This window comes from Chinchilla lanigera, unplaced genomic scaffold (assembly GCF_000276665.1).
Source record: "Chinchilla lanigera isolate Chin_1 unplaced genomic scaffold, ChiLan1.0 scaffold00024, whole genome shotgun sequence".
In the NCBI taxonomy this organism is placed as follows: Eukaryota; Metazoa; Chordata; class Mammalia; order Rodentia; family Chinchillidae; genus Chinchilla; species Chinchilla lanigera.
In genome coordinates this window covers 135,578-149,258 of record NW_004955425.1, presented here as the reverse complement: position 1 = coordinate 149,258, position 13,681 = coordinate 135,578, and the positions used below count along the sequence as shown (strand labels likewise).

The window sequence follows — 13,681 nt, the reverse complement described above, 5'->3', positions numbered from 1 at the left end:
ACCATGGACTAAACATTCACAGTTTTTCTGCTCAGAAGCTGGAGGAGAAATAACCATCCCCAGCCAATGAAATATAATGTCTATAATTATACCAGATAATTCTTTTTCATTGTATATACAATCTATTAATTTTTATGACTTTTACTTTTTTATCCTATTGAGTTGAATGTAACTATCAACTCAACAGAATTTTTAAAAAGTAAAATTTACATATGCAAATTAATTAAAATAAAGCCTCCAATATATTTTCTGCTATCTCATTTCCTTAGCTCTTTTAGCCAGCAATATATTATAATACAAAACCCACTAAGCTAAGAGTTGAAAAACTGGTTTTAATTCAGATTTTATCTTTATGTCATAAGCCATACTTATGTTAAAAGCCACACTGGTTTGGGCAAATTGTTCAACATCTCTTAGCATTAACTTCTTCATCCAGTGATTGAAAGGGATGATAAGACCTACCTCCACCTACCTCAGAGAGCTGATTTGGAAATCCAATACAATCATTAAGAGAAAGAGCATGGGAAAAGTTAAAATTCAAAGAAGTGTGATGGTTCGTCTAGCCAGTGATGGTGAACCTTTTAGGGCTTTCAATGATACGAACAACTCTTTGTGCCCCGCATTCCACAGGTTTGCCGTCACTGGGCCAATGGCTTCCAACCTACCATTTTAGGTTCTGACTCAGTCAGTCTGGGCTGGGACCTGGGCATCCAGTATATTTTCTTAAATTCCTCAGGTGATTACAATGTGTAGCCAGGGTTGAGAACCTCTGGTTTACATGGGAAATTCTTGGACAGGCTAAAGGTACAATATGAAGTGACTTATGGAACATTTTCAAATTACAGAAATGTTCCCACTCAGATTTCTAACAAGAATAAATCTTCATCCGATCTGGTTATTACTGATTTAAATCTGCCTTGGAAACAGTGATGTTGCCACAAGTACAAGTATTATCTGTAATTTAGCTGTCTATTCAATCTTGGAGTGAGAAACAAGGAACATAAAAAAATTCCTTATTCGCATGTATATACATACTCACATACATTATGTAAGAGTATGCTAACATACAAGTATATGTGGATATGTACGTATATGTTATCACACACACATATTTATGTGTGAGTTACACACAGTTACAAAGAGTTCCTTCCCTTTGGTGTATCAGCACTCCTCCCCTAGATTTAGAAAAACATTTATTTATATATCACTTACAGGTAAGAAACACATGACTGTTAAGTGCAGTATGCATAATACTTACCTTTTCTGTCAGCTGCACATGCACATGTGTGATCAGGAAGAGGGCAAGCCACATGACAGGTCACATAGATATAAGGTTAAGACCCCATGAGCATTTAAAAAAAAAGAAAGGAGAAATTATGTTTTCATATATATTTTATATTATCAATATTTTATGGATTAATTTATTTTAGTCAAGATGATTTCATCATTGAACACACCTTATTTATTCTCTGAAAATATGTAAAAGAGTTTACCACAGTACTCAAATGAAAGGCTTAGAGGCAGTCACCCACGTGACGTGCCATCAGCAGGTCAGATAACCTCATGGTTACTAACTCAGTGGTGACTCAGGGGGAGTGTACATGGAGCTGCTCATCTTCCTTCCTGAAACCTTTCACCTAAACTGTGACTAGTTTACCTAATTCTCAGCTCTTCAAAAACTCTCCTGTCACCCAGTGTTATCATGTAGGTACCTAGTCTTCCCCATGCCTATATTATAGCACCAAAAAATGCTCATTCACCAAAATTCTTCTATTATGAGGATGTCAAGTTTCTCAGCCAAATCACTGGATCTGAATTTTTCCCTAGTAAATTTGTTCCATCTCAGGGCATTTCCAGGAGGTGAAAGAAGGGACAGCTAGGATGTTAGGGCTTGAATTTTCATTTGGTACCTGCTGGGACATTAGCCAACCTCATCCTTAGAGCAATTTGAAGAAGTTCTCAGACCTCCTTTTTGAAACCCTAGGTTCAAATTCACTTCTAGGGTGAGGAGAAAACATCTTCTCACTAAGGACACCTCACACAGCTGCTGCATGAGAGAGCCACCTTGCTTCTGCAGGTGCTCCTCGGTATCTTGGACTGGCTTTCGTTCAGTATAATAGAATTGCTAACAGAGGCAAACAGACAGATAGATGTATCAGTTCTTTCTATTATGTTCATTCCAAAGAAGGATTAAAGGCTAAATCATCACAGCTGAATTGAGATTTTGGAGAGAGGAATTTTGTAAAAACCAAAAGTACTTTCACATTCTTGCTTGTTTCTGAATTTAGATACCAAACTTAGTCTGTTTGTTCACATCTATTCTCAGCTATACAAAACTGCTTCCAAGAAAAGAACACTTTATACTTTTAAAAGCACTGTTAAGACAAGTTGCTGATTTTAAAATTTAGGGTTAGTATGGGAGAGTTTATTTGTGCCCACTTGTTCATTATTTTCCAAAGAAAAGAAGTGGAAGCAATTGATGTGACTTGCTTTTTTATGTCTAATAATGAACTCTCAGTTTGTTAAATGGAACAGAAGATTCTTCCCTGAGGTTCAAAACAATCCATTTATTTAAAAATCACCTTTCCCTCCAAAATCTATTAGTAGAAAGGATCTGAAAAAAGAATTCATTTAAGACTTTAGACCACACTCCCTCGGTCCCAGGCAGCTTCATGCATTTTCTTATCATACATACATGCACTGTTCTTGGAGAAGCCATTTTGCTGAGTGCTGTTGACATACTGCTTAAGCACTGGAATTGGAAGGTAGTTGTTGAGAAGGCCACATAAAAATGCCTGTATTATCTGGCTAACACTTGATCAGTTTGTCCCAGATACTTATTTCTCTCTTTTCTCATGGCAGTGTTGAGCCCATTCATTAAGAGCCCATGGATATCACAGGGTGTTGCCATAAGTTTCTGAAGCATGATATTGTCACCTAGAGACATACTCTCCAGCTCCCAGAAGCAGTATAGTTAATTTTGACCCATTCCCTCAGTTGACAGGGCCCGCAATGAATTAGTGGTAATATATGCACATTGCATATACAGTATATGTAGTACAGGAGCTCAGCAAGCTTGTCATTGGCTTTTCCAAAGCTTAACATTCCTCATTTGACTTTGCAAAGTTGTGCTATGCTCACTGTGACGAACAGGGAGACTCAGGTTTTTTAGCAGTGGCTCCAATCAGGCTTCTTAATAACATGGTGTACTTTGATTAGATGTGAGAACAAGTTGATTAAAGTCATTTAATAGTAAAGTGGGAATAACTGACATTACCATGATCCCCAATCCTGCTAGGCTTCAAGGTTAAAGTCTATGATACAAACTGACTTTTTTTATAAGGTGTTTCACAGTAGCCTCAGCATCTGTTAACTGCTGTTCACAAATGAATGAAAATACTGGCACAGATTATTGGCTTATTTTTCTTTTTATTTACCAGGGCTATTAAGAACTTAAAGCTACTGAGTACACAGAAGGCATGTAATAAGAAGGCATGTAATAAGACAGTGGCAGATAGCAAAGCTGGAGGGAGATTATTGAGCAGGATCTTACACTGCCTTTTTTTTGAGTAGTGAAAATCTACATAAAGAATCTTAAGTATACCACACTTATCTTCTCCCAAGGCTACTGTCTTACTGAGACTGAGTTTTTACAAAATGGAAATTAGCTATTTTACCACATGAGATGGAGAATTTGATACTGTCATTTGTGATCATGTAGAATTTCCAGATAGTAGAATCAAATACAGTGCTGCACAGTGCTGGCTGTAAAGCCCACATTTAACATGGTCCAAATGTTAGTGAGTTTAAGGCAGTGGGAAAGAAATGGATTTTTTTAAGGCACTGTTCTTGGACCTAACATATTAAGGTGCAATCGTGTGCATATTTTTTGGTCAGTCTGCACATTAAAACATGCTGTGAAAGTTTATCATAAATGCCAAAAGAAACAGGGAGATATTCGGTGTTTTCCTTTCTCTGAGTTGAGCCCTCCCCGCCCCCCCCGCCCCATGCCCCTTTCCTTCTTGTAAAAGTGACTTGAATGGCTTTAAAATAGGGTCCTGAGTGAGTATTTCCATCCACTTTTCTTCAAAACCACAGCAAATATAAAATCCTGGTATGTCCCATATACTGACAAATAGGATCATTAAAAAGCATGACATTTCTGCTTCCTGTAGGAAAAAACCTGGCATGGCTCTGCATCCCTGTTCTGAAGTTTCAGTGCTGTCAATTTACTCCTGAAACTTCTCTTCCTGACAAATAATACCACTGGGACTATCCACACCAGTGGCTGTCAGACTTGTGTGCACATATTGGAATCACTTACGTGGGCGGAAGTACACTGATGTGTGTGAAAATACAACATCTCTCTGCCTCTTGGTGGCTGGGAATAGGTGTTGGGTATGGATAAGACTTTCAGTGTCATAAATGACGGGTGAGGGCTGAGGGACTCCAGAATACACAACATCATCACAACTAAGAATGAAGGCAAGATTTAGCTTCTTGTCTCAGTCTTCAATAAACTAATTTGATATCTATTATTTTAATAGCATCAAAAGGCTGTTTGACTGAATTTACCAAATTCTTAGACATCTGGAAGATAAAACTGATGGCATCCAGTGATTAGTTCTGAAGCTTACCTTAGAAGCCAGTAATGGCTTGGTGTCTTCTATTTCAATAACAACATCCCGGCAGGGGGATGCAGACATAAGGGAGGCTGCAAGGCAAAGAATTTCATAATCTGAGATACTTAGGAAAATAAAATGGGGAACATTCTACTCCAAATTCAAGTTGAATAGCTACAGAGTGGATGGTAAAGTTTATGCCCAGATGACACTCTTGAATGTAGAAAACACCCTAAACACTCATTGCTTTGCTCAGAATACAATATGGTTTTAGACAATTCCTAGGGGGCGACTTGGCCCCTTTTTGTTTTGTTTTGGGCATTAGTGCAATGCCTATGCATACAGGAGGTACTAAAAGTGAATTGTGTCAATTATGTCGATACATGTCTTTATAGGATGCAGCAGTGAGGGTGAAGCTGAGAAACATACAAATAAAGGTGGCTCCTTTTCTTAGGATTTGTTCTTAGGAAAAAGAATATAAAGAACTAAAGAAGAAAGGAGGTAGGAAGTGAATGGGAGACGGGGGGGGAGGGGAGGAAAAGAGAAGTGGCAGAAAGCAGCGTGGATCGTTGTGCATTTTGGGGCTAGAGCTCAGTGACCTATTTAGCTCTTGCTCTCACAGTGTACGAAGGAGAAGGCACAAGCCCTGTTTTATGTACAATTCCCCAGACACTTCTGACTCATGATTTTGGGGTTAGAGCAGAGGCCCAGAAACAGCCCCTCCTGAACTCATCAGGTTTGGATCAGCTGAAGGAATTGCCAAAGGCTCAACCTGGGGTTGGGGTAGGATGATAGGTACAATTCCTTCTTTTTTTTTTTTTTTTATTTTAAAGATAAAAGGAGGGAAACATTAACAGACATACAACATTTTACAACATATCACAAGCACAATACAGACAATACAGAGTTACAAACAAAGTGGTAGGGAATTAACAATGGTGGTTGTATTACATATTGATATCTTCAAAGTGGCTTCTCGTGAAAACAGATATAAACATGCAATACTGGTCAACCAAAGACTCATTGACAGTTTCTTTCAGCATAGAAATAGAAGACAGAAGAACAACCATGTTATCTATCCTGTATATGCATGCATACAAAATTTCTCCTTCTTTCCCTTCTCTTTTTTTTTTTTTTTTTTTTTTTTTTGGTTTTTCTCCGGTACCGGGAACCGAACTCACGACCTTGCGCTTGCCAGGCAGGCGCTTTTGCCGCTGAGCTAAATCCCCAGTCCCTCTTTCCCTTCTCTTAATGAAGAAGCATCAGGCAGTCAGACATGCACCAGGAGGCTGGAATACATTCTACCAAGCCAAATAACTTTTTGTTGAACTCACTCGGGCAATTGACACTTTTTTGAGTGCATATAAGACATCATGAGGGAAGAGGAGACACTTTAGTTACCTACCATGTGCCAGGCATCGGGCTAAGCACTTTACTTACATGATCTTATTTAACACCTCAATCATCCTTTAAAAAGGCGCTATTATCTCCATTTTAAAGGTTTAACAATAAACTGACGCTAAGAGAAAGCAAAGCATTTGCTTCAGTTTAAACAGTTAGTAGTAAATGAAAAGAATTAACTAATGTACCTTGGTTTGGCCCCAAAGTTTGTGTTGTAATCATCAAACCAGAGACTAGAGAACAGCCGATGCTCAATTAATTCAGAGGGGTATTTAGGGGATAATAAGGACACAGAAGAGATTGATACTTATTGAGCATCTATGATATACCAATTGCTATACTAGGTAGTTTTATATCCTATAAGCAGACCTAGCAGCAGTTGCTGCATTTCCAAGATAAGCTCGCCAGCCAACTGCGACAGAACGGAACAAGAGAGTCAGATGCACAGGAATGCAAGACCACAATTGCATACAAGTTCCTCGGTATACTTTTGTTCTCCATTTCTGTTCTGTTTCCTTTACTGTCTTTCTGTAAACAAAGCTGCCATAGGGGTGGCATTCTGTGTTTCCAGCATTAGGTCAACAAGATTTTCTCTTCAATTTTACACCATTACTGCTTTTAAGAAAGTACTTCAGGGGCTCCCTGAAGTCTTGCATATTCTCCATCTTAATAACACAGTGTCACTAACCAGGAGGCCTCTGTCTTGGACCTAGCCTATCCCTGACCAACAGAGGCAAACAAGTCCACACAAGCAATTTTGAGGACAGAATTTATAGCTTCGTAATGATTTCTCATGTTTGGACCAGAAAACTTTCTCTTATGAAAGCAGTAGGGAGATGATTTCTCTCCATTTCAAGTAAAACAGAAATATCTGGGGAACTGTATGTAAAACTAGGGTCTTCTTCTCTGTACACTGTGAGAGCAAGAGCTGGATGGGTCACTGCAGGCCCAGCCCAAAATATACAGCCATTCCCTCTGTTTTCCCTCACTTCTCCATATTGAATAAAATAATTCCTGCGGTTATACTAATTCTTGCTGTCATAAAAATTACTACTTTGGGCACCATCAGTTCAGCCCCCACCCCATTTTTTTTGAGGCAGGGTCTCACTAAGTAGTGCAGACAGGCCTTGAACTCACTTATATAGCCCAGGTTGGCCTAGAACTCACAGCGATCCTCCTGCCTCAGCCTCCCAAGTGCTGGAATTACAGAGGTGTGCCACCACACCTGATAGCACAAAATTTTGTATGTGATATTTTTAAATAAACACATGTAGAGTTTTGCTCAAATCTGACTAGATTTTTTCCCCTTCTCTGCATGAAGGAAGCATCCTGTAGGGCATTTAGAGCCACAAAGCAGCTGAGTTTCAGAGGCTCTGTAAAATCAAGACCAAACTTTATGGAAACTTCAATAGAACTAGGTCATGGCACAGCTGCTCAAATAGGAGATATCTGTTTCAGTCTTGAAGGTGGCTGCATAAAGCCTCACAGTGCTTCATCAGGTCTAATCCTAGGAAGCCAAGAGTCTTGGGACCTTGTGCTCTGAAGTAACTGAGCCCTCATTTCCTAACACAGTGCCAGGCACATGGCAAGCTAGAAATTAGACACTATCTAAGTAGGTAATAGAAAAATACTATATCATTCACTATTACTTATTATGGAAATTTAAAGTAAGTACATGCTCCTGCTCTATCATTTACGTAATTAATTGTATCTAAGCTTTTCCTGTATGGCTAACAATGAACTATCTCTTAAATTACATCACAACATTGTTGTCATGCATTAATGAGGAAGGATCACAGACAGAAAGCAATTTGAAATAAAAATCTCATCTTCTTTCAGTGCTCATGGAGGGGGTGGTTCCTGCTGCTTCTTAAAAGGCAAATAGGAAAGTTCATGAAGCACTTGACATTTCCTCAAATGACAAGTTCATCCAGGAGCAGGACATATTAGAAGAAAATTGCTCTAACATTGTTCCCCCCACCCCCAACTCAGCAAGGTTTCCAGCCTTAACTCCTCCACTTACTAGCTGTATTTCCTTGGGGAAGTTACTTAACGCACTGTAAATTAAGTTGGTCAGTGTAGTCCTCCTCTGTAGAATCTAGATGATGAGTACTTACCTTGAGATGGTTTGTAAATATATCAAATCATGCATGAAAAACACAAAAATGTTATTTATAGACTTGCATTTTACCTTTTAGCTGTGGTACAATGTCCTCTTTGCCTGCATAAGGGTCACAGCGAAAGCGGTCCAGGTGGTCAATGGTGCACTGGCCAACAACAGGCTTCCGCCCAAATTGCCTGTGGTCGATGACCTTGATCACCAGGGGAGGCATGTACAGTTCCTCCTTAGGCAAGAACTGGGAGTTATAAAGAGGGGTGTCATTTCTCTTTACAAGACAGTGTTGCTGATAATTTTCTCCAAGGGATCAACTCAGTCTTTTTGCTTGGGGGCTCACAATAAGTAGTCCAGTAATCTACACATTAGGCATTTGGCTGAGTGCTATGATCATTAGATCTCAGAGGAGACCTGCATATGGCTAACAAGCCCAGAACATTGATAATCTACTAGCCATGCCCTGAGCAGAATTTAGAAATAGTCAAAACAAAATGAAACCTCCAAGAAAAAGAACTGTGGCTAGGAGTCTTTTAGCCCTAGAATTTCAGCACCAAAATAGGATACTCATTTTTCCTTCACTGCTCCTGTAATTTGGGGACCTTGACTGCACTGCTGTTCAGAGAATCACAGGCTGGAATGGGAGCCTGTTTGTGGTTTAGTGAAATTTGTATCTCTGGCTTTGCTCAAAAATAGAAGCTGGGGTTCAGTAGGTGGTCTTCCTCGGCTCTGCAGACCAAAGCTAGGTTCCATTCCAGAAGTGGAAACATAGAGGAGGGTTGGGAGGTGGACAAGGATGAGTAAAGTGGCCTAGGGGCAACCAGTTAGGGGTTCTGGGATTCTGGGACTTTGGCTGTAAGCACCGACAAAGCTCTCCATTTGCAGCACTACCAGGGAAGAACGTGGTCTTAGCATTTGAAGGTACCTGAGGCCACTCGCTTGCTAGCTATGTTCCCCTGTGTACAGTAGTTTACCTCTTTATTTCCTCTAAAGTGAGTATAAGAAGGGTGAAAATGTGCACCCCACAGAGTTAAAGATGAAACGCTAAGTATGAATGCACCCGGCACTGAGATAACTGTGGCTGGAACTGGGGCAAGGCCACTGCAGCACAGAAGGGGAAGCCCAGCACCGAGTGGGATGTCAGCAATCCTCTCCCCTCTGGGTGTCAGTTTCCTCATCTGTAAAATGTGAGGTTAAACCACATGGTCCTAGAGTCCAAGAGTCTTGCTGGAGGAAAATGATGGCTGGGGAAAGGAGAGGGAAGTTTCTAAGCTATTCCTTTAACTTAAAGGAATGCCTTATTTTATCTCTTTCATACAGGAAAGTAAAATGAAGTTTTTTTCATTTATAAAAGTTTAGGATTTAGCTACTTCAACAATAGGAAGACTGGCTGACTTCTTTTTCCAAGTATGACGGGGCCTGTGGTGGAGGATGGTGAACCCTATTGGATGCCTCACACCTCCAATAACGGGAGGTGACTTCAGTGGAACAAGGGTGCCACTGCCGCAGGGGCAGTCATAGGCTGCTAGGGCCATGCTCACCACCCTTATGTGGCTTCCTCCACCTCCGACCCTTCCCCAGGGAGTAGTCCCCATCTGTGGGCTCTGGCCCACATGCTTCAGTAGGGGCATGACTAGGGATTACGATTCTTCCCTCAGCTAAGAGCCTTCAATAGTAGCTGAAGTGATGGAAAGTTTACTAGAGACATAAGTATTTCTCAGAGAAACTTCTGTATCACTGGAGGTATCTGAAGCTTTAAGAAGCCACCACTACAGAGTGAGAATCTGGGGGAGGGCATTGATAAAGCCAAAGTTTTTGTAACAGCCAAAGTTTTTGTATTTGTCAGATTTTCAAAATAAGTAAATTTTCCCTTTGTGTGGGTGATATATTCATAGTTCAAATGGAGTTCAGCTACTCAACACACACAGACTATTACAGAGTCTGGATACTGTACCACTTTCATGAAGAGAACAGAACTTGGAAAGTTAGGTGTCTTCTTAAGGTTTTTGATCACCACCGATTCTACTCTTTCCCCTCCACACTCCACAACGAGACTGGGGGATGTGATGGAAGCCATCTGGTAGTTTTTCATATTCCTTAAGCCCCAAGCTAAAATCTTGGAAAATTAAAGAAAGGGAAGGAAACACAGCATAGTAAAAATACTATTCAAAAGGAAAAATCCTATCTTAGTCACTGGCAAATTCTTTAAGACCAACTGGTGCAGGCCTGTTTAAAATACTGGTGAAGGTTTACCCTAGAATCCTGTAGGTCATGCAGAGAAAGTGGTGTTGCCCCCTTCTGACTGTCTAAGCCACTGAAAAAGGAGAACTTTTAAGATTGTAGAAATCAAATATTGGCTGTGTTACATATGAACTAGGTGAATGCTGACAGATTAGTTAACCTTTCCTTGTCTCAGAACTACTGATGTTATCCATCACAGGGTTATTCTGAAGATCAAGTGTTAACTTCTTACCACAGTGTCTGACTTGCGATTATTCAAAAGTGATAGCTACCCGCCTCAGTCTTTAAGAACTCTCAGCAAGACAGCTGAAGAACAGAAATCTCAGAGCAGCAGCTGCAAGGTGATGCGTTGAAAGTGGTCCAGATTCTATCCATTGTGCCACCAGGTTTACTTCCTCAGCTCACCTCATCTAGTGCATCACCATTGCCCATCCCACCCTTTCCCTCACACCTCTGCCTCCCTCTCAGGCTCCTTTGTGCTTGTGCATGTGCACACACACACACCCACACCCACAAACACACACACACACACACACACACACACACACACACTTTCTTCAAGGCCATCTTCTCTCTCCCAGTTCTCCAGTTGACTGGAAAAACTCAGAAATCTGGTGGCTCCCAGTGAATGAATATTTTAGATTCCTCTAGAGATGTGGGAATTAACCTCTGTTCATTGCTTCAACAAGCCTTCTATTTCATGAATATTTTAAGTTTTAGGACAGATTCCACAGGAAGTTAGAGATAGCAAGAAAATATGCAGCAGGACGTCATTCCCTATACTAGAGATTCCTGTTCTGTGGACACATTCATTTGATTTAATCAAATAAAACACAGAGATCAGGGTACCTCAATAGCAGTGAGCTGAACCACCGGCCTGATTCCCTGAGGCACCATGTATAGGTTTGGTGCCCTTTGAGAGGGAAGAATGGGAAGGTTGGATCCATCCTATAAAACAAACATAGAATGTCAATGCCCCCATTTTCAAGTGAAGGATGCTGAACATTATTAACAAATTTTCAACTAGTTGAAAGAATAACTAAAAGAATGAAAATGCAGTAATCTACCTTATCCCTCAGAATTAGCTCTGCAGTCACAAGGACATCCCCACAGGCCTTATCTCCATTCATGACTGGGTGCCAGAGAAGTTTGGGTGTAATGTCCGTTTCTGAGTTTAGTTTCACCAGAGGGGAACAAATGCTGCGTCCTAAAAATTCATCTTTACCCTAGAGAAACAAACAATCCTCAAATTCCCAAACAAACATTACTTTGAAACTTCATCATCCCCCAAGTCATCTTAGAAATTCCAAACTACCTACCACTTGGTCATTATCAAAAATTTCTATAACAACTTTGGGTGGGCTCTGCAGAACAGTTTGGGGTTCCCCATAGATTTCAACTTCATCAAATATAATCGTTTGGTCCCACGTGGGATTCAGGGTTGAGTGGATGATCTCAGTGGTTTTGCTTCGATGGAGGAAAGAGACATGAGCATATGGATCTGTGGATAAAAAGAGAACAGTGTGGAGCGATGGTGAAAGACCAGTTCCCCAGGATCCTTCATTTCAGCTGAATGCTTTTCCTCTGGATACAAGTATCACGGACTCTCAGCATCTACCTGGAGATAGGGCTCCTGCAGACAAGGGTGTGGAAGGGGCAGGTGACATGGTGATTTGGGAGCACCTGAAGGGAGGCCTTGGTGTGTAGAGAGATTCTTTCTCTAGAGTATGTCCCCACCAAGGCTAATTGGACACACAGTCTGTCATACTCATGATTAAGAGCGTGGGCTCTGCAGTCAGACGCATCTGGTTTCAACACATACCTCCATTACACGATCACATGGGAAAGTATTTAATATTCCTCAGCCTTGGTTCCCTCCTCCGAGTGATAAAAGTATTGTCTGCTTCCCAGTGTCAAGAGAATGCAGTGAATACACAGAATATAAACTGCTTAGGATGAACCTATCTTGCATAGTGTAATTGATAAATGCTACTTATCACTGTTTCTACTGTCACTGGTCATCTATTTATTCAGCAAGTATTTATTGAGTGCCAGGTCTGAAAAGTATAGTAGTAAACAAGAAAAGCTCAGATACTCTTAGTGTTTATAATTTATGATAGCAGAAAACTTCCCCAAAACTTCTCTGTACTACAGAACAGTGTGGAAAGAAAACTTATTTGCTAAGAAGTAATCCACATTTTTCTACATGATAAATAATTATGCCACATTTTTCAGTCGTTAGGGGGTGGCTCTATCTGAGGAATAAGCCAATGTTTAAGAAATAGTGGTGTGTGCCTGCAGTCTCAGCTATTTGGGAGGCTGAGGCAGGAAGATCACTTCAGTTCAGGAGTTTGAGACCATCCTGCACAACCCCCATCTCAATAAATAAATAAATGAAGGGCCAGAGATATAGCTCAGTGGCACAGTGACTTGCTTGGCAAGTGCAAGGTCCTGAGTTTGATTCCCAATACAAATAAATAAATGCATACATACATACAAACTAATGTCTATCCTGAAGCTCTTACACATGCAAAAGTTGTGCTTAGCTTTTAACATTTCAGGCGGCTATAATATGAAAGAAATACAGTTACTGTTGTTCTTTGTTTATGCCTGGTGATGTCTTATATCTCTAGCTTCAAGAAATATGCTTAGCGTATTATTAAACTGTAGTCAAAATTTAAAAGAATTTTGACTTTCTGTGGTGGAGTGCCCTCTGGTGGAGGATATTTGAAAATGTTTATGAAAACTTTTTGGGGCTATGTGTGGTATAGAGGTAACTCTGAATCTGGTATAATTTGTAAGAAAAGGAAACCATTCACAAATGATGGTTAATATTAGTGCTTGGGACACACTTCAGAATTGAGGCAAGTACCCTGAAGTGTCAGGGAAATGCTTTAAGAACTGTTTCCATAGAAGGTCCAGGGAAGATCTGCTGGTCTTCAAGGCCAAAAGTGGAATATCTCTAGACACCCCAGAACGGCCCCTGAATTATCCGTTTCTACAGGGAGAAGCACAAATCCTGGGGAGACAGACCTTCCTCAACCTTCCCCCTTCCCTGCCCCTGCCCTTCTCAGAAGACTCCAAAAACAACAAAACTATCAGATAATAAAGCCACACGGTTTTATGGGGTTGAAAATGAGGGAACAGGCAGCAGAGGAGGGGGAAGTGTACTCCAAGTTGCTCAGAGCCCAGTGCTTAGGCCGATCTGTGAACTTGTGCTCTTTTTGTTACCTTGAGAGAGCTGTAAAAAAGGTAAAAGATAATAATATACCAACCATGCCAAGGACCCAGGAATAAAAACAAA

General features: G+C 40.6%; 1 protein-coding gene across 1 annotated transcript in view; it reads right to left on the bottom strand.

Annotated features, from left to right (window-relative positions):
• The window catches only part of Myof (myoferlin), a 151,175-nt gene that overhangs the window by 25,953 nt on the left and 111,541 nt on the right, over positions 1–13,681 (bottom strand). Inside the window, 7 exon segments of the mRNA XM_005385818.2 lie at positions 1,259–1,270; positions 4,638–4,714; positions 8,215–8,380; positions 10,091–10,252; positions 11,227–11,325; positions 11,445–11,603; positions 11,697–11,878. Of these exon segments, the coding sequence (XP_005385875.1) occupies positions 1,259–1,270; positions 4,638–4,714; positions 8,215–8,380; positions 10,091–10,252; positions 11,227–11,325; positions 11,445–11,603; positions 11,697–11,878 (857 nt within the window).